Raw genomic sequence first — 19125 nt, 5'->3', positions numbered from 1 at the left:
GTCTCCCCCCAACTCTATATCACTGACTCAGTCACTGGGATCCATCCCTTGTATCCACAGATGGACCTTTGGAAAGTGGACAGTCCATTTGTTGTGTCATTTTTCCTACTAATGTAATATTTTATACACAACAGCAGCTTCAATCCAGGATAATAAGGTAAGATATCTATTGAGAAGAATTGTTGTCCTTATTATGTATATTTTTATTGTATTTTAGCACATTTATCCTCACTGTTTAATATAAATCTAGTCAACTGAGTTCTATAGCAGTCACAGAGTTACAGCTTTGTTTTTTTTTCTTATATTTGTTTCTGTAAATTGACTCTAAATATTTTTTCTTTCAAGATGCGTCTCTTTTCGCTTCTGCCGTGCCTGTTTTTAGCAGCGTTTTTGAAATGTGGTGAGTACTACAACAATTATTATTGGTTGGACACACTTGTACAGACACATTATTACAACCTTTGTGGAACTTTATCATGATAAAAATGTTTATGTCAGTTGTCATCAATAATAATAATGATAAATGCTGAAGTCAATATTCATATTTAAGGTTTAAAGGCTGACAATAAGTCAAGATGGTGTAAAATTAGGTTAAAAAACAATTCAGGATCATTTGGTTTTAGACAACAATGTAAAATCAACCCTAATAATAAAATAGAAAAATATTTATTACAATGATATTTATCACAGTAAAGAAATATATTATAACATTTGTCTCATTTGGTAGTCCCTGTGAACAGTGTAACATCAGAATTCAATAATAATAATATGGGTATTCTCTCTATGTTTTAGCTGTCTCATCCATGTGTAGGTTTTGTCCATTTTGTTCACTAAAATTGAGATAAAAACAAAACAAAACAAAACAATCTTACAAGGTGATGATTTTTCAAACTCAATTTATGTGCATCCATGATTAAATAGAAAAGTGAGAGTTTAGGAAACAATGGGATCACAGTCAAACTCTTCATATAATGAACATGAGCCTGTATGTGTCTGTACGTGAAACAACAATGGCAGATACACAAGATAAACAGTAGATGTTTATCATGTGTGTGACGACATTTTGCTAAAAGACAGTCGTGTGGACAGATATTCCCTTTGTTGAGGTCTTATCTGCAGCTTTAATACTGTACATTGTTACTTTTGTCACTATAAGTATCATATTTATTGTGTTATTTCTCAAATTAAACCCATATTGTGTTCTTTTTTGGTATTATTTTTGTCATTTCCTATTTCTTTATTTCAGTTTCAGCTTGTGGAAGTGAATGGTGTTACACTGGCTGCCGTAAGTAAAGACAAATGTTTGACTTGCTGCATGATTTGGGTTAGTTTATCATTAGTTAAAACAGCTTTTGACACTTTTACTTTTATTTTAATAGCCACCGCACCATCAGAATGGCACAGCATCTCCGGCTCTTTCTGTGGGAATAAAAGGCAGTCTCCTATTAATATAACCTGCATCAATGTGAAGAAAGACGATCACCTGGGGAACTTTACATTTGTTAATTTTACCTCTAAGCACGTCATAACGAAACTCACAAACACCGGGCATACAGGTAACACACACACGCGCCCTGAGGGATGTTGGTTTTACCCTTTGTGTTTTGGAAAACACCCAAAAAGCCTCATCTATTAACTACACTGATGTTGTTCCTCCATCAGTGAAGTACCACCTGATGGAGAATGAGGTGGAAGTGAGTGGAGGTGGACTCAATGGGACGTACACCTCTCTCCAGTTTCACTTCCATTGGGGGTACTCTGACCACCACCAAGGTTCAGAGCATCTGATTAATGGACATAGATATCCAATGGAGGTGCAGTATTGTTTTGCATTCAGTCCAGTACATATGTACTACTGTGCGATGCTGTGTCTTTACAGTGTCTACCTTTTCTCTCCAGGTTCATATTGTCAGTCTGAAGAAGGGCAAAAATGTGACGCAGGCTGTAGCGGATTCGGAAGGAATAGCTGCACTGGGATTTTTCATAGATGTATGATATGATACCTCAAAGCTGAACTGCAAACCTTTCACAGAGCATTTAAGTCAGGGATGTCAAACTCCTGTTAGTTCAGGGGCCACATTCAGCCCAGTATGATCTGAAGTGGGCCAGACCTGTAGAATATTAATATAATAATATACATATAATGTCATCTCCAATCATTTACATCTACAAACTATCCTTTAAAAAATGTGAATAACATGAACAACCATGAACAATCGGAAATTTCTTAAGTGCACTTTTAACAGTCTTATACCCCAGCTTCTCATTTACACATGTTCATTATAAATTACAGATCACAATGGATCTAAAAATATACAAAACATTTAGTAACAGGTATAACATGGCTAAAACCACACTTATTTCTCTTAAGATGTGTCAGGTTGTTCATATTTGTTCATGTTATTCATATTTTTTGTGAAAGAATAGTTTGTAAATGTAAATATTTTCATGTAATTTTATGTAACTTTTTTTTTACACTAAAACATAGAGAAAAAATTGTAGTTGTCAGTGTTTAAATGTTATTGTGACAGTATTTTACTGATCCAACCAGTGGTGTAGTCCAGGGTATATGGGAGTATATGGAGTATACCTACTTATTTTTCAGTCATCATTGGGTATACCCACTTCTAAATCCCCCTGATGTGCACCGTTCAGTAGTATCTGAGCCAAATTGCCCATTTCTTCCCCCAGGATGGTGACGCTATGACCCGCCTTACTCTGTCTCTAATTGGCTAGTTCTCGCTGCTGTCACTGATTAGATTGGTTAACTTTAGGCATGAGGACTGATGAGCCAATCAGAGGCGCAGAAGGGAAGGTCACTAACGTTATCCTATGCTTACCTCATGTTGAATAATTTACATTCATGCAGCTGCTTGTGTGATCAGTAATACCTACAAACTGCCCCTGATCAAGTCATGATAATTTTATAATCGTGAGCACAAACTACTGATGGATTTTTGGGTAAACTAAATAGAGTAGTCTTACTTGTCACTGTTTCTTTTTCTAGACTACTTAAAAAAAAAAAAAAAAAAAAAAAAGCCAAAAATTCAGAGTATACCCACTTCTCCAGGGACCACTACACCACTGGATCCAGTGCACTTGAGATCAAATTGGGCTGGATGTGGTGCCTAAACTAAAATGATTGTTAATATCTTAAGTTTAATTTTTGTGTTTCACAAATTCATCCCATGGGCCAGAGTGGACCTTTTGGTGGGCTGGCTTTGGCCCGTGGGCTGTATGTTTGACACCTGTGATTTAGGCTAAAATACACATTCTCACCATTAGGTAGTTGCTTAAAGCACATTATCTCCTCACCTGTCTCATTAAGTTTATTCTGCTTTGTGACCATATTCTAGAACTAACTTCTTATTTACTGCTTAATAATAGTTATTACTATTGTATAAGACCTAGAAGCATATTAAGAGCTTCTTCAGCTACTATCAATTAGATGTAGTTTTGGGGGTCAGTGATGGAAAACTAGTCCAACTGTTTGTGGTCGAGCAAAATAGGGCGTTAATAAGTGTTTTATACTGACTAATGATGAGGACATGTTACCTTCGCCACCATGAGGGTGTTGTATTCAAGGCTGTCTATCTGTTTCATACGTAACTCAAAATCTATGGTACATATCATCTTAAAAAATGTACCGAACATAGATCTATCTATATCATATCTCAGTCTAGAGCCATAATCTGATAGGGCACTTCTGGACATTTTTGTAGTTCTTTCACAAATGAAGGCAGCCATTCCTCTCTACATTAAACACACACACACAGAAAGAATTACTAAGCATTTTTTCCAGAGTCAGAAGTATTTTCCTCAAAAAGAGAAAATTGGGCTCTATATTGAATAAATTTGGCTCTATATTGAGTTTGGGAGCTCTACACAAAGAGCAACTTTGACTCTTTTTAGAGAGGGACCAAATGTTATCTGAGTACAGTAAAATTTTCTTCATTTTGAGTAAATTTTACATTTTACAGTTTCATCATGATCATTTTCTTGCTTATATAGAAGACAACCCAGAATAAGAGAATACGATTTTGCTACTAAATCCGCCGTCCCAACACCTGTTTAGAAGTTCATAACCAGATTTGGTATTTTCACTCACTGCTCATTTCTTTCTCATAGCAGTGAGGTTTTGGCTTCATTTCAAGTACTTTGTCAATACTTACACATACTTACTGTAGTCTGATTCTACATTGCTGACCATAAAGTTGGAATAATTATATTTTCAGACATATTCCTTTTTTTCCCCTGTTTATATCCATCAGAAATCACCTTTGAATTAATGCAGCGATTATATACTGAGTCCCAGTTACACATTGTCACAAGAAGTACATATATTTTATTCCAACTTTATGGGCAACAGTGCACAACTAACAGTATTTCAACTGAAATCACATTCACTGTGAATGTTAATGGATATTTAAAAAAAAAAAAAAAAGATTTAAAAATATGTATTAACCTATAAAGACCCAAACATCCACCAGTGACCCAAACCATCTACTGATGTAAACTGTTTAATACCTGTTGATCCAACAATCCTATCAAATACATCATACAAATAATTGGTGTAAAATGCTGTTTGTTATCTTTTCAAAGTCATCACATATGACCCATTTGGACATTCAGAGACTCTGTAGTGAACGCTGAAACACGGTCATCATCAACAAAATTTATTCACCAGTAAAACCAATGGAGTTGGATCAATGTCAGCAGATGGATACACTGGGTTTATAATCAGTTAATGATAGATTTTCTTGAAAAAGTCAGTTTTTCTTCAGTTTTCTCTCTTTCTGATATAATAATCCTCAACTTTAATCTGAGTTTTTTATGAACATATACATAATCAGGATATTAAATACTGGAAAATGCATGATTTTCACTGAAAAAAAAGCAAAATACAGAGGATTATATAATAATAAATGGTGATAAACCACTTAAGAAAGGTTAATTACAGAGAAAAATTCATTTGGGAAGTGACATAAAAGTAGAACTGGGTCTTTATGGGTTAAGGGTGACAAGATTTTTAGTGTAATCACAACATAGCGTAATTACTCAGAGGGGTGGATATGTTCTAAGTGGTTGAAGTTTGTCATTTTCACATGTTCCTTAAACAAAGTCTTACTGCATTCATTAGAAATGTCACAAAAATATCTGTAAAACATCTCTAATCTTTATCATAACATCCACTCCCAAAAGGTGACTGATGATGAAGATATGTCAGGACCATGGGACAACCTTACGTCATACATCACGTGTGAAAAAGGTACAGACTGGTCTTTTGCTGCAGGATGACTTCATGCATGTTTTTTCAGTGCGAGGTGGTAGTAAAGGTAAAGTAAAGGTTAGAGCAGTCAGACATGATGCATTGCCACTTCTGTAACAAAGTGTCAACAGATACCTGGATATCAGCTTAGTTTGGTGCATTTTCTACCAAAAAGATCCGTGAGAATAGGCGACATATCTGAAGTAAATCTGACATTGCCTTAAGGCATATGTCACCTGAGAATATTATGTGATAACTCATGACATAAGATCCCTTCTGTGGTAATGATATATACACGAAAAGCTGCAGTGACTCTTAAACAAACAAATGTTCTCTCTATTTTCTTACTGTCAAATAGTTGAGTTGAAGGGATTTTTGAAGATTGGTGTGTTGGATCATTGAGATTATAGGGAGTCCATATTATCAGTTATATATATTTCAGGGTGCTGCTTATCTTATGTCACTATTTTTATGCCTTTAAACCCACCTTATCACATCATGAATGTTCTTTTCTTTTTCTTTTCTGCAGATTCTGATGTTAACATAACAGCTCCCATCTCTATCCATGACCTGATTGGAAATGTAGACCTCACCAAATACTTTCGGTACATGGGCTCTTTAACTACCCCCTTATGTAATGAAGCCGTCGTCTGGACAGTCTTTGAAGAACCAATCAAAATCAGCAAAAAACTGGTGAGTTAGCCACGTTTTTGAAACCTGCCCCTGAGAAAAACAGGACAAAGGGAGTCATATTTATTAACAATAGGAGAAATTAAACCGTACACTACTAAGGTGTTGTGCAGAATATATGTAGCGAAATATTTTGTTTGACTTGTTTTTCAAATCTGCTGTTGCTACTGGTGTAACTTGCTGGTTGGGTTCTGACCTGAAACAGAGAGCAGTAATTGCATGGTAACATGACAAAATTGAAATGACCTCAAGCAAAGTGAGAAGGCATGCATTAACATTCCATTATATAAGCTACCGCCATTGCAGGCAGCTGTCACCGATGGACATCAGACGAGTGCAGGAACATACAGGCACTTGTACATGCTGGCACCTGATTTGACTATCAACAGTGATGATCTGATTTGTTTTATTTTTCCTTTGACAGTTAAAAAAAGACAAAAAAACATTGAGTAAGCTTCATGTGACTGCGGAGAATCAGATAAATTTGAGTCATTTGGATTGTTATCTGCTTGACAGCCATCAGGATTTGGCTGATAGTAGCTCCACATGTCAGGTGTCGCATCCTGGCTGTGACTAGTAGCTCAGCAGGTGTTTGACTGTTTACCTTAGCACCAGTAAAGGCTTAAACCATTGTCTTCCGCACTTTCAACTTTGATCGTTTTGACTACATGTTGACAGCATTAATTCCACTCGACAAAAAGCTGAGGATCAAACTGCTGAACCCTTCCATCTATCTGAGGTGTTATCTTAAAAACACAGATTAGTTTGTAACTTGATCTTAAGACAGAATTTATGTCTATATTCACTGACTGATTAGCAATATATTTAATATCTGAATATTTCATTTTAATATAGGCCACTCCTTTATTCTAATAAATTTTCCATAAATTTAAAGTCAAGGTTTTGTGAAGGTGAGGGCCGCTTCAAAATCTTTTTACACTGCTGGCCTTAAAAGTCTAGGGTTTAGCAGGATCTAAACACAAAAGTGGAATAAAATATTCACATTTCCATTTCCATAAGTGTATATTTGGAAGGAACTGGATCTGTTGTGTTTTCATTTCAAAAATATATCTAGGATGAGAGTTACAATCTCCCAGAACAAGCAAAACAAACACTTCAGTTAAGTCACTACTAGATGTCAATATGGACACTGAGCTCACTTATCACATTGTTTTATGCACTGCCCAGTCAAAAATGAAGTCACACATATGGTATTCCATTTGGCAAGTTTTGGTTTTAATTTTGCATGCGTTCACAATGGGATCATTTATGGAAAACAATTCTTCTCTAGCACACTCCTAAAGATTCTGAATTTTGGTTCAGGTCTGGACTCTGTGGTGGACAGCCCATGTGTGAAAATTATGTCTCAAGCTCCCTGAGCCGCTCCTTCATGATCTGATAACAAAGAATCCGGGTATTGTCATCGTGGAATATGTCTGTGTCATCAGCAAAAAAAAAAAAGCTAGAAGCACTGGGAGAGCGCAGACCTCCGCCAAGGCAGATCAGTGGCCCCTCACCCCCGATCCCCACCAAAATTTAATCATTTCTTCCTTGTGCCAGTATCAACATTTCCTGAAATTTTCATTCAAATCTGTCCATAACTTTTTGAGTTATCTTGCACACAGACAGACAGACAGACAGACAAACCAGTGCTGACAAAAACATAACCTCCTTGGCGGAGGTAAAAAAAAAACAAACAAAAACACTGATGTTTGGTATATTCAAGTTCAGCTGATCTTCCAACCCCAGATCATAAAACTGCCCCCACAGGCTTGTACTGTAGGCACTAGGTATGATGGGTAATCACTTAATCTCCCTCTCTTCTTACCTTGATATGCCCATCATTCTGGAACACTATTTTAAGATATGTTGGATATCCTGCTCAAAGATCAAAACAGTTATATATTTTTCATCTGACAAGAGAACATTTATTCTTCAAGTAAGATCTGTGTCACGATGCCCCTTTGAAAACTGAAGTTTTGTTACGTAGCATCTTCCTTCTTGGGTAGCAGCTTTTCAGGATCTGGCTCTACAATACTCTCTCTACTCTGAATAGTGATATTTTGTACCAGTTACTTACGGCATCAGTTACCTCCACCAGGTATGTTGCCTTGAGGTGCCGTTCACAGCTGTTACACAAGCGTTTGTAAGAATTAGCGAGGTACCTTCAAACATTTGGAAAATTTTGCCTGCGGAGAAACCAGACTTGTAGTAAACTGTTTTCTCAGGTCTTTCAGTTGATTTCAGGATAGTGAGAAAAAGGACACAACCCTAAAATACAACCAAACATATATCCCTGAATTTGACAAGTATCCATTCTGTCCTGACACAGGTAAACCCTCTAAGAATGAATTAAAAACATAATAAAATATATAATAAACAGAATATATAAAAGCTGTAAAAAAACAAAACCAAAACCCTGTTATGAAAATACAATTTGAATGTTAATAAAATAGCTATAGCTTACTGGACTGGCAGAGAGAATATGCAGACCCTGGTACTAAAAGTACTGAAGTCACAAAAAACATCTGTTAAAAATATTTATGGGGTGGACTTAGTTAAAAAAAAATACTACATGTTTATATGCTCAACTTGAATTGTCTAAAAATGTGACTTCAGTACTTTTAACACCAGGGTCTTCAATATTGTGACACTCTGAAGTGTGAAAACTTTTTTTGTATGCGTAAACCAAGGTATACCGTATCCAAACTTTTGACCTCAATTGTATTTCCATGGGTGTAGACATAGAGTGTATCTCATGTAATCAGATAGGCATCTTAGAAATGACAATGATTGAAAGAGGAATGAATGAAACCTTTAGAAAACCCCCCCAGATATGACTGCAAAAAATGCTGATAAAATCTCCTGATGGACTCCCATGCCGGTTAGTGTTTTCAATCTTTAAAAGATGCAAGACTGCTTTTGTCTTTTGTGTATGAAAAAGCAGAACATCCAGGTTGAAAATATCAGGTAGGACACGTATGTAATGAGCGTAGCAGACACAATCCAACTGAACCAAAGGGCTCAGATGTCACTGTTAAGGTAGTGCCTCTGTTTCATTAGTTAAAGAAGAAACTGAATGAGTAGAATAAATACCAGGTTCACACAAAACCAGTTTACTCTGTCACCTTCAAAAAATGTTTATCGCTCCAGATTTATCTTTTACTTTGAGACAGTATGGGCTGACTAATACTGCCAGAAGAAAAAATGCCATAACTCTGCGGTTACTAAACCAAAAAATGTACAAGTTGCCCTGTAGACATCCATTTCCATTGACCTATGACCTCCTTAACTGCCACTGCTCCTCTGAAATGTTAACACTCAGCGTCATCAGTGTGTGGCTCCATTCATGGACATCTTGTTTTGTTCTTAGATCGAGCGATTTCCCACAAAGACAGGATACACCAGTGTGTACCGTCCTCCTCAACCCCTCAATGGACGTACAGTGTATGCCTCCCCTGCAGTCCACATAGGTTAGAAAATTACACATGACCCAGTACATTTTTTAACTGTCTTGCAACTCATCCTTTAAATACATTTGTTCTTGTCTTCTTCAGATTGTGATTGGTGCTATGATAACCACTGTGGTAGGTATCTGCAAAGATGTCTTGATACAATAGTTTCATATGATAACACCGTTGGATAAGGATGTAGACTTATTTTTTTCCTGTTTTGCCCTCAGAATTTAGCCCGACTCATTGGCACATGCTGCCTGGTTCGTTCTGTGATGGCAATAGACAGTCGCCTGTCGATATTGTCACAAAAAACACCGTGGAGAACAAAGATCTGGGCGACTTCGTTTACACAAAGTTTGACGACAAACATGTCATCAAGTACATCATCAACACAGGCCATGCAGGTTTGTGAGTTTTATTTCAAGCTGCGTACTGGTTTCTTGGATAACAGTGGCTAAATGCACATTGAAATGACCCCAGCAAAACCAGAATAAAGGTAAAGCTTGTTTCTTTTGTAAATTTATTTGTCATTTTAGATTTATTTATCAAAAAAAACAAGGTATTACACCTGGGATTTCCAAATTTTCTCAGCTCAGGACCAAAAAGTGAATCTGCTCCCCCCCAGGACTGGAACGTAAAAAGCAATACTTCATGAATTTCCATAGCATTTTTATTCTTCACTGACGAGGCTATTTCCCCATCAAAACAATGTTGAAGAAATGTGACTATCACTTCCTGATCAGTACTGAAACCCTCATTTGTTTTTTGCATTTTAGAAAATGCTATTTCCAGACTGAATATGAATAAATAGTTGTTTATTCTTAAGTAGTTATGAAATCTAAAATGTTATTTTATCAAATACATGTGCTCATTTTGTTCAGTTGAATCAGCTAACATTAGCATTAACTGGTGTGCTAACAGCAGCCAACCATGGCTGGTATGATAGCTTTAGCTAAATTTAGCTGTGGAGCTAACTGTAAAAATTACATCAAAAATTATGTTATTTTTACATGGAGCTATGGAGAAAAGTTTTCTAACCTAACTCTATTTCAACAGCACTAAAAATAATAATTGACGCTCCTCATGTATACTTATTTAACCCTTTCATATGCATGAATTATGAGAACCTTAATTGAGATTTTCTTTCCTGAGTGTTTTTATTCCATTTTAGGCATGAAAAAAATAATGCAATTGGAATTGTTTTTTATAAACCTATTTTTCATGGAGTTGCAAAAATGTCTACTCATCTGGACACCATGTTTTTAATTTTTGAAGCAAAGAAACATGTATTTACTGATACACTGTGAAAACTATGAAATAATTTGAAATAATTTCTTAAATGTTGTTAATCTGATGTTTTGTCACATTTTAACACACTCACTTTATGGAGATTATATGCAAAAAAAAAAAAAAAGTTATAGACAGTCTAACAACAATAACAACCGCTTGATTTACACTCAAACATGTTACTGTAGATCAGGTTTATCAAGAACAGCAAAGCTACAATAATGGTATGAATTGCAGTGTATGAGATGATGCATAAGCTTCCACTGTGTCGGCTGATATGGAACTAAAACAACTAAATCCTTGAAAATACGATAAGAGAACAGCTGAAAGATAGCTGTCCACTGTAGTGACCACTATGCATGAAAGGGTTAACAAGACAAAACTAGAGATAAAACTAGTTAAATTCAGAACATAGTTAAGAAGTTCTATTTTTGGACAGAGAACAAATTTGGTCTCTGCTGTGGATCAGTTGCAAAGATAACATTAGCAATCCTCTCTAACACTGTTTGGTAATGTTTGCTACCCACCAACACACTAGTCACCAGAAACAACCCATTAACACATAGTCATTTACTCTGATGATTGACAGCCCAACAAAAATAAATCTGTGACTCTTTGCTTGGGAAGCAAATTTGCTACAGCTATTACTTTACAAGCCTATAAAATCAACTGAAAAATGTGTTTGTTTTCTTGTCCAACTCCCAGTGAAATGTGTGCTAAAAGAAGACATGGTGGAGGTGTCAGAGGGAGGTCTGGGACACAACTACTCCACACTTCAGTTCCACTTCCACTGGGGCACCACATCAGATAACTCCACGGGTTCGGAGCATACAGTGGATTCCAAAAGATATCAAATGGAGGTAGCAGAAACCATCCACTCCATCAGGCGTTACTGTCAAGGCATTGTCTATTTAAGAATAAATTGTCATTGTGACTTTGTCCAGATGCATATTGTGAACAAGAGGAAGGATTTAACCCTGGAAGAAGCAGTAAAGACACCAAACGGCCTGGCAGTGCTTGCTTTCTTCATGGAGGTAACAGTCAGCACTTATAGTTATGCAGAGAGTGCAGATGCAAAGCAATGAGAAAATGGAAGTGCTCTTTTGTAGTTAAGTGGAAAAACACTCCTTATAATAGTCACATGAAGAGATGCATCATTCACCAAACAAGAAATATGAATCTGCTGGTTCACATTACAAAGTACTAAAAAGTAAGTAACAAAAAGTAGGCGGTTTTAGTTGTCACTCAATATACCAGTATTTCATGGTGGAAAAGAATGTTCAGACTTTTCCTGCACCGCTGCAAATATTTAGCTGCTGGTGGTTTCCGCGTCAGTGTCTAGAAACTGAACATCACGTCCATAGACTGCATGCCACTGACTGAACAGACTGATTGACAAAGGTTCACCAGAGATTAACATGCATAAAATAAATTACATGTCCACTCTTCTGTCACTTTCCAGACATTAACTGATGGTGATGATAGTAGATGTAGTGCACTTTTACAATGGGTGGAGTGTTTTGTTTCTTGGTACATAAAAGTACAGTGTGTTTTTTTTATTTTATTTTACAAATCTAAGTATGTGATAAGAGTATAATTTTAATATACTTGTTTATTTTCAAGGCTGCCGAGTCTCACAAAAGCAAGGGACGCTCAGGTGACAGTGAAGAGGTGAATGAAATATTATTTTTTAAAATGTCAGTTCAGTCAATTTTGCTGCTCTATGTTCAGATGTTCTTACTTGTTCAACATGTTTCTTCTGTAGACAAGTCACACATCTGATGAAGATCCATGGAAAAAACTGACAAGCTACCTGCCAGCCATTCAGAACATCAGTGAGTGCATTGTTTTTTAACAACATTTCTTTTATGCTTTTATGAGTGTGGACACTGTAAATGTTTAACCATGAGTGCATTTTATACGCATTTACCTCAATGAAGGTTCTCACGTTGAGGTCAAAAAGGAAATCTCCATTGACGACCTGCTTGGCGATGTGAACCGCCATGAGTACTACCGCTATAACGGCTCCTTAACCACACCATCTTGTAATGAAGCTGTGGTGTGGACGGTCTTTAAAGAGCCTGTCAAGGTGGATCCCAGCCTGGTATGTCCTACTGGTCATGTGATGTTGATGTATCATGCAGGTGATGTTTTTTCTAGTGTGTGTAGGAGCATAGGGTTTTCTCAGGATTTCTGTAATGTGTCTAATGACGCTCTGATGAAAAAGGGAAAAAGACAGTTGATAATACTTCAACCAGGGCCAGAAAATGACCTCTATCAACTTAGTGGTCCATTAAACAGGAATGTGGTGTGGTCTGTTTTTCCTGATGGTGCTGTTTGATCAGCGCCTTTATGAACAGACAATGCACAAAGGACAATGTGAACATTTTTACATTCAGGTGAGTCATTGATTCATGGAGATTTGATGCTGCTGAGGTCACCCAATGTGTGTACAGGGTGGGGAAGCAAAATTTACAATATTTTAAGGCAGGGACTGAAAGACAGTGTATGACCAATTAGTTTTTTGAAAGTCATGAGAATTTATTTGCCACAAGAAAATTGACATAATAGAAAATGTTTTTATTCTATGTGTCCTCCTTCTTTCTCAATAACGGCCTTCACACGCTTCCTGAAACTTGTGCAACTGTTCCTCAAATATTCAGGTGACAACTTCTCCCATTCTTCTTTAATAGTATCTTCCAGACTTTCTCGTAATAGTTTTGCTCATAGTCATTCTCTTCTTTACATTATAAACAGTCTTTATGGGCACTCCAACTATTTTTGAAATCTCCTTTGGTGTGACGAGTGCATTCAGCAAATCACACACTCTTTGACGTTTGCTTTCCTGATTGCTCATATGGGCAAAAGTTTCTGAAAAGGTATGGATAATAGTGTTAGGTATGATTATGACATCAATATATGTTTGGTTTCAAAACAACTGACGTAGTGCCTGCTGAGAAAAAACAACTAAATGTTCATTGTAAATTTTGCTTCCCCACCCTGTATGTATGAATGTATGTATTTATTTATTCATTTATTTATTGCCAGAATATTTTTATCGAGGTTTACAATCATAAAGTACAGCAGGGTCATTCCATCCCAAATCAACCAGATTTCAGAAAGTGCCCCACATGACCCCCTCAGAAAATTCTGAAAAAATTCACACTTGTTCACCTCCCAGATAAACGAACACATCCAAAATTTTAATGTCATATCTGTAATAGTTTAGGAGATACAGCCCTTTGAAAATTAATGTTTTTTTTTTTTAATTTTGCAAATTTGTTTTTCAGCCAACTTTGAGGAGCTATATCTCCTTAGGTATTCAAGCCACACTGCTGAAACTTACTGTCTGGGGTGAAATCCCCCTGAAAAGATCGTATTTTGCATCAAAAATAATTGTAGGTGCCTTCATGTTTGGTCCATGAGGCCTTGAAATCAGGCGAAAAGGCCAGTTCTTCCAAATGTCCTCTCTCTTCAGGTTTGCACTGTGCCATAATGGATGAATGTAGAGATCTATTTTTTTTGCATGGATTCTTATGGTCAAGATGCAACAATATACTCCAAAAAGACTACATTTCAATGAAAAGTGTTGCCGTGAGGCAATGAATAAAATGGGTCGATTTAAATTTTTCCCAAAAATACTCTATCTGAGCATCCAAATTACCATGTAGCCAGTTAATGAAAATTTTGAAATTTTTACCATGTCTTCATGTATGTTTCAAGATGTTGTGCACAGAATTTTAGCTTTGGGATAGAACTGGTTCTATTTTTAATATTTTTTTTACTGTATGTCTATATTTTCTTCAAACTGTTTACAAACGTAGGTGTAAATGGCATTTTTAACAGTATAATGGCATTGATTATTGCACAAGTTATGATAATACTTGAGATATTTTAAATAGGGTGTGGAACTGCATAATGGTTCAGATAGAATAATTATAGATTTCCCAGAACTGGCTCAGGTTGATGCCTGTAGTAGAGACTTGTCAGAAATTGGATGGAGCTGGTCAGTTGACCCAGTTTCATGAGGGTCAGTGACATAAATGTAGCTAAGATTTCCTAGAATTTTTATGATGCTGGCCAGTCTAATTTTGTGAATTCTATTCATAATCCTGAACAAACTTATTCATCATGGAGGAAAATTGTGTTGTTGGATTGATCTTAAAGGATGAATGTCACAGAAAGACATTATCAAGACAAACAGGCTTTCTGAAAATTGGTGATTCTGGGTATAGAAGTGTACTTGTCCATATAAAACCAGGAACTGCAATGTACGTATATAATGTTAACAGTCAACTGAATTGCCTATTAGGTCTAACTCTTTGACGTAGTTAATGAAGGGTCTCCAAATTTTTTCAAATATTTGCCGTTTGGCTTTCTCAATGTAGGTTATTCTTTCTAATGGAAGACTGGACAGCATCTGACTGAGCCACTGGGTGGTACTGGGTTTGTTGGTGTTTTTCCAATTCTGTGCAATACATTGTCAGACAAAAGACTTAGATCTATACATGTGCATTCACTTTGACTATAGTTATGTTTATCTGGATAAATAGACAATGTGTGTATTTACTTTACATGTCCTTTTGCAATTGATATTTAATAGAAGATCACATATATGTGAGAATCCCAAAGTATAAAAATGAGCACTTTTACGTCAGACAGCTCTGTGACAAGGTTATAATAGTTTTGGATTTTTCATTATAGTTTAGTTTTATTTAGTTTTAACTTTATTTTTCTCTAATTCAGTTAGTTTTAATTTGTTTTTAGGGCAGGTTTGCTAGTTTTTATGAATTTTCTTTTTTTTTTGTAAATGCTTAGTTTTAGTTTAGTTTTAGTATTAATTTTAGTTTTGTCATATTTTTTCTCTTCTTCTCTGTTGTATTCAAATAAATCCCAGACAGGACTCTGCTGCTTTCTCCCAACTTTAGTCTCCATGTTTCCAGATAGAGTATGAGAAGTGACAAGAAGTGACAGACCGTGAAGTAGTGTATGGTGCCGCTAACTAAAATTGCTAGAGCAAAATAAATCACTTTCATATCAATCTGACATTGAAAAAGATGAAAACGAAGGGAATTTTATCCATAATTTTTATACGTTTTAGTCAGTTTTGTAAGAAGCACACAATACAGTTTCAGTTAGTTATCGTTTTTTTCTTTTAATTATAGTTTTTATTTATTTCAGTTAACGAAAATGTTTTTTCAATTCTAGTTTTTGTCATTTCATTAGTTTTCGTTAACGAGAATAAATAAAGAGAATAAATATCAATGATCTTCCATTCAGCTGGATTAAATGTAATTCCTTTTGACCTAGTAAGTGCTGCTTGTAATTTCTTTTTTACCCGTGCTGATTGAAACTGTGTTAATCAATTACGACAGCTACTGGAAAGACAGCACACGCATTCCTGAATCTGAATACAGTATGTTCGCATTAGTTTTGATCAATAACAGATAAATGTGACTGTGTCTCTGTCCAAACAGGTTAGAGTCTTTAGTAAATCACCTTCACATTGTTTAAAACTATGAAAGCCTGGAGGGCATTGAACTCATTATGGGGAGATGGGAAAATAGAAAACAAACCACATACACACATATACATTGACTGAAACAGAAAAATGATCTGGTTTCATTGAATGTCCATCTGTCCAAAATTGAAACATACTATTTCTTTAAACCCAACAGATGAAGATGTTCCCTGCTCAGGCTGGATATTCTGACGCCTTTCGCCCGCTGCAGAGTCATAACAGTCGGAAAATCTACAAAACATCAGCTGCTCCTGCTCCTGGACCAGCAATACTGGTTCTGCTGCTCGCCTTTTACTGCAGCTTTTCAGCAAACTTCCACCTCTAAGAAGATTGCTTAGTTTAAATACTGTGAAGTCTGTGTCTTGCACTTTATCATCATTTAATGCTATACAATAATTACAGAAAATCCTAAAAGCTGAGATTGCAATAACTAAGACTGCCTCATCTGCAGGTGTAGGTAAACTGAATCATGTGACAGACCATGTATGATATCAAATAAAATGATGAGCTAAATTTTATTAATGTTGTTGCATGCTGCTGAGAAACAATCTCTAAACATGAATGTGATTTTTTTTTGTCATGCTGGAGTCTATAAGATATATAAAGTTTGAAGACATCCTCAGTGAAAAGATCAACTTCAGAATCTGTTAATGCATTCACTGTTGTGATCTTTATAATTTTTATTTATTTTAAGAGGTACTTTTGGAAAGTGAAGTCTTTGTAATGATTGTGTCACCTGCTGTGCCACTTCCTGTTGCCCTGGGTGCACATACATGACGGGTGCACACACACTGTTCTCAGGGGTTACTAAGTAGTATTATTTGTCATGTGAATATGTGGGCGTGAACACAGGTTGCTGGGGTTACCGTCTGTATGCTGTTGTTATAACCATCCTCAAAACTTATTTCACACTTTCAGACCTGTTAGACATCCATGCAGTTTAGAAACAATGAAATAAACCTGTAGTGTGTTAGTGCGCTGTGTTTGTCGTATGATGATGGACGTGATTTAACGACTTATGAAAAACTTATTAAATGCTTTGTTGGTTTCTCACATCTGTAGGCTTTTTATCCTGTAAATTAAATTACTATTTTAGGACAATAAATAAAAGAACTTTAACTTAAGGAATACTGTCTTTTTCCATTTTCACACACAGTTTTGCAGCGCTTTTAGTATTTGACCCGGTAGGGAGGACTACTGGGCTACAGTACAGGTTGGATCAGGTGAACACTTTAATGAAAGTTGATGGATGGAAGAACTTGACTTGAACCATAGAAACTTCATAAAACCACAGTCGCCACATACCAAAGCTTCTGCCGGGGCCGCGCCAAAAACAAACACAGTGGTTTCTTGGCAAGATGACATATAAAACATTTTAATAACCTGGAAAAAAATCTGTGTCATGACAGGTTACTCCCTGTACCATGATGACACAGTCAACAACCATCAGCTACTGCAGCGAACCTGCACGCGATCAGGCCATCTAAAAAAAAAAAAAAAAAAACCCCAGATACATTTCTCTGTTCAAGATAATTATTGGCCTAGATACTGACTGATATGACTTTAAAAGGATGCTTGTACAGAGGATGGGTTTTAATTAAATGAAACACAGTGACAGTGAATAAGTGGAAATGTTTCGTAAATCTACATATACAAACACAGCTCAGCCTGGATAACCTTTAATGTAATTGTGGCTACGACTATGAGATTTACTTGGCTAAATATGTACATGACATACAGGGAGATGTCCATACAAATAAAATAAATACACTTAGAGAAGACATCATATTAAATCAATGATAACATTATCAATGCTCATAAAGATTTTAACATAAAAAACATGACGTGCAGCGTACTTTTAATACCCCTCAGCTAAATATAGTGTAAGATTCTGTTGAAAGTTACTGCCCTATAATTTAGATTAGATTGTTTTTGTGTAAAACTTATTACATACATATTTATATTTGAATGTACTCAGATATTATAACTGCATAAGGCCTTGAAAAAGTAGGTCAAGGTGACCTGTTTCAATAGGCTTCTGCTCCATGCCAAGATGGATCCACAGTGTAAATGTGGTGCAGATATCTCAATGCATTCTTCAGATAATGTGATTATGTCGTTGAATGGACAGACGGACGGACAGAAAGACAACAAAATGATTACAATACCTCTTCGGCCAGAAGTTGACCGAGAGGCAACAAACTATTTCTGATATCTGATGGAGTTGAAGAATTACTGGCACAATGAAATTCACACTGTTAAGTTTACAATTGAGCAAAGTGAGAAAGCAATTGACCTTTTTCAGGAAGAACTAATTATACACTCCTGACAAAAGAATGCACATGGCATGTGAAGTAGGGCAAATCAGAGGCAAAGAAATAGCAGCGTACTACTTGAAAAAGCTTGATGATAAAAATGAATGTTTGATATCAAATTGTGATTTGAGAGTGGATGACACAATGAACCAAATGTTGTTTTTTGTGAATGCCTACCAGAGGTTTGCAAAGAGTATTTGAAAACATCACTAAATGCTTCATGAAAGGCATTGTCGGCTTGTAATGACCAAGCTGTAGCCATGACAGTCAAAAGCCACTGAGACACCATAATACTCATCTGATGGGTGCATAAAGGACAAATATGTAAGTTATGCCCTTTATGTTTCTGAAAAGACCTTGTCACACTCATAAATTACTTTTTCCTCTTGTGATTTGTGGAGGTGAGCCTTGAGTGGACTCTTGTGGTGTCAGCATCCAGCCCTGCAGGCGCTTGACCTATCCTAATACACCTCCCCTGTGATGCAATTACAGAAAACAGACACCGTAGATCTTTAAATTGAAGAAAAGAATTACTTGCTTGAGTGGTTGAGGATTTATGTGTGCAGGTGGATTCTGCTGATGTCACAG

The 19125-nt window shown here is 36.2% G+C and overlaps 1 protein-coding gene across 1 annotated transcript; it reads left to right on the top strand.

Moving 5' to 3' along the window:
* On the top strand, window positions 1–17346 carry LOC115410719 (carbonic anhydrase-like). Its single transcript, XM_030122491.1, has 17 exons — window positions 1–157; window positions 346–400; window positions 1247–1285; window positions 1380–1556; window positions 1663–1814; window positions 1900–1989; window positions 5203–5269; window positions 5799–5962; window positions 9333–9432; window positions 9517–9546; window positions 9642–9818; window positions 11407–11561; window positions 11646–11735; window positions 12325–12372; window positions 12467–12536; window positions 12642–12805; window positions 16380–17346. Exons 2-17 carry the CDS (start codon window positions 346–348, stop codon window positions 16545–16547), a joined length of 1746 nt encoding a protein of 581 aa, XP_029978351.1. The 5' UTR covers window positions 1–157; the 3' UTR covers window positions 16548–17346.
* The last annotated feature ends 1779 nt before the right edge of the window (window positions 17347–19125 follow it).

This window comes from Sphaeramia orbicularis, chromosome 19 (assembly GCF_902148855.1).
Source record: "Sphaeramia orbicularis chromosome 19, fSphaOr1.1, whole genome shotgun sequence".
Classification (NCBI taxonomy): Eukaryota; Metazoa; Chordata; class Actinopteri; order Kurtiformes; family Apogonidae; genus Sphaeramia; species Sphaeramia orbicularis.
Note: the sequence above shows the minus strand (reverse complement) of the source record. Positions and strands in the feature narration are given on the sequence as shown.

Coding starts and splice junctions, on each gene's coding strand:
- LOC115410719 (XM_030122491.1), top strand. CDS start 346: ATGCGTCTCTTTTCGCTTCTGCCGTGCCTGTTTTTAGCAGCGTTTTTG. Junction 1,286..1,379: donor ATGGTGTTACACTGGCTGCC/GTAAGTAAAGAC, acceptor TTATTTTAATAG/CCACCGCACCATCAGAATGG. Junction 1,557..1,662: donor CACAAACACCGGGCATACAG/GTAACACACACA, acceptor TTCCTCCATCAG/TGAAGTACCACCTGATGGAG.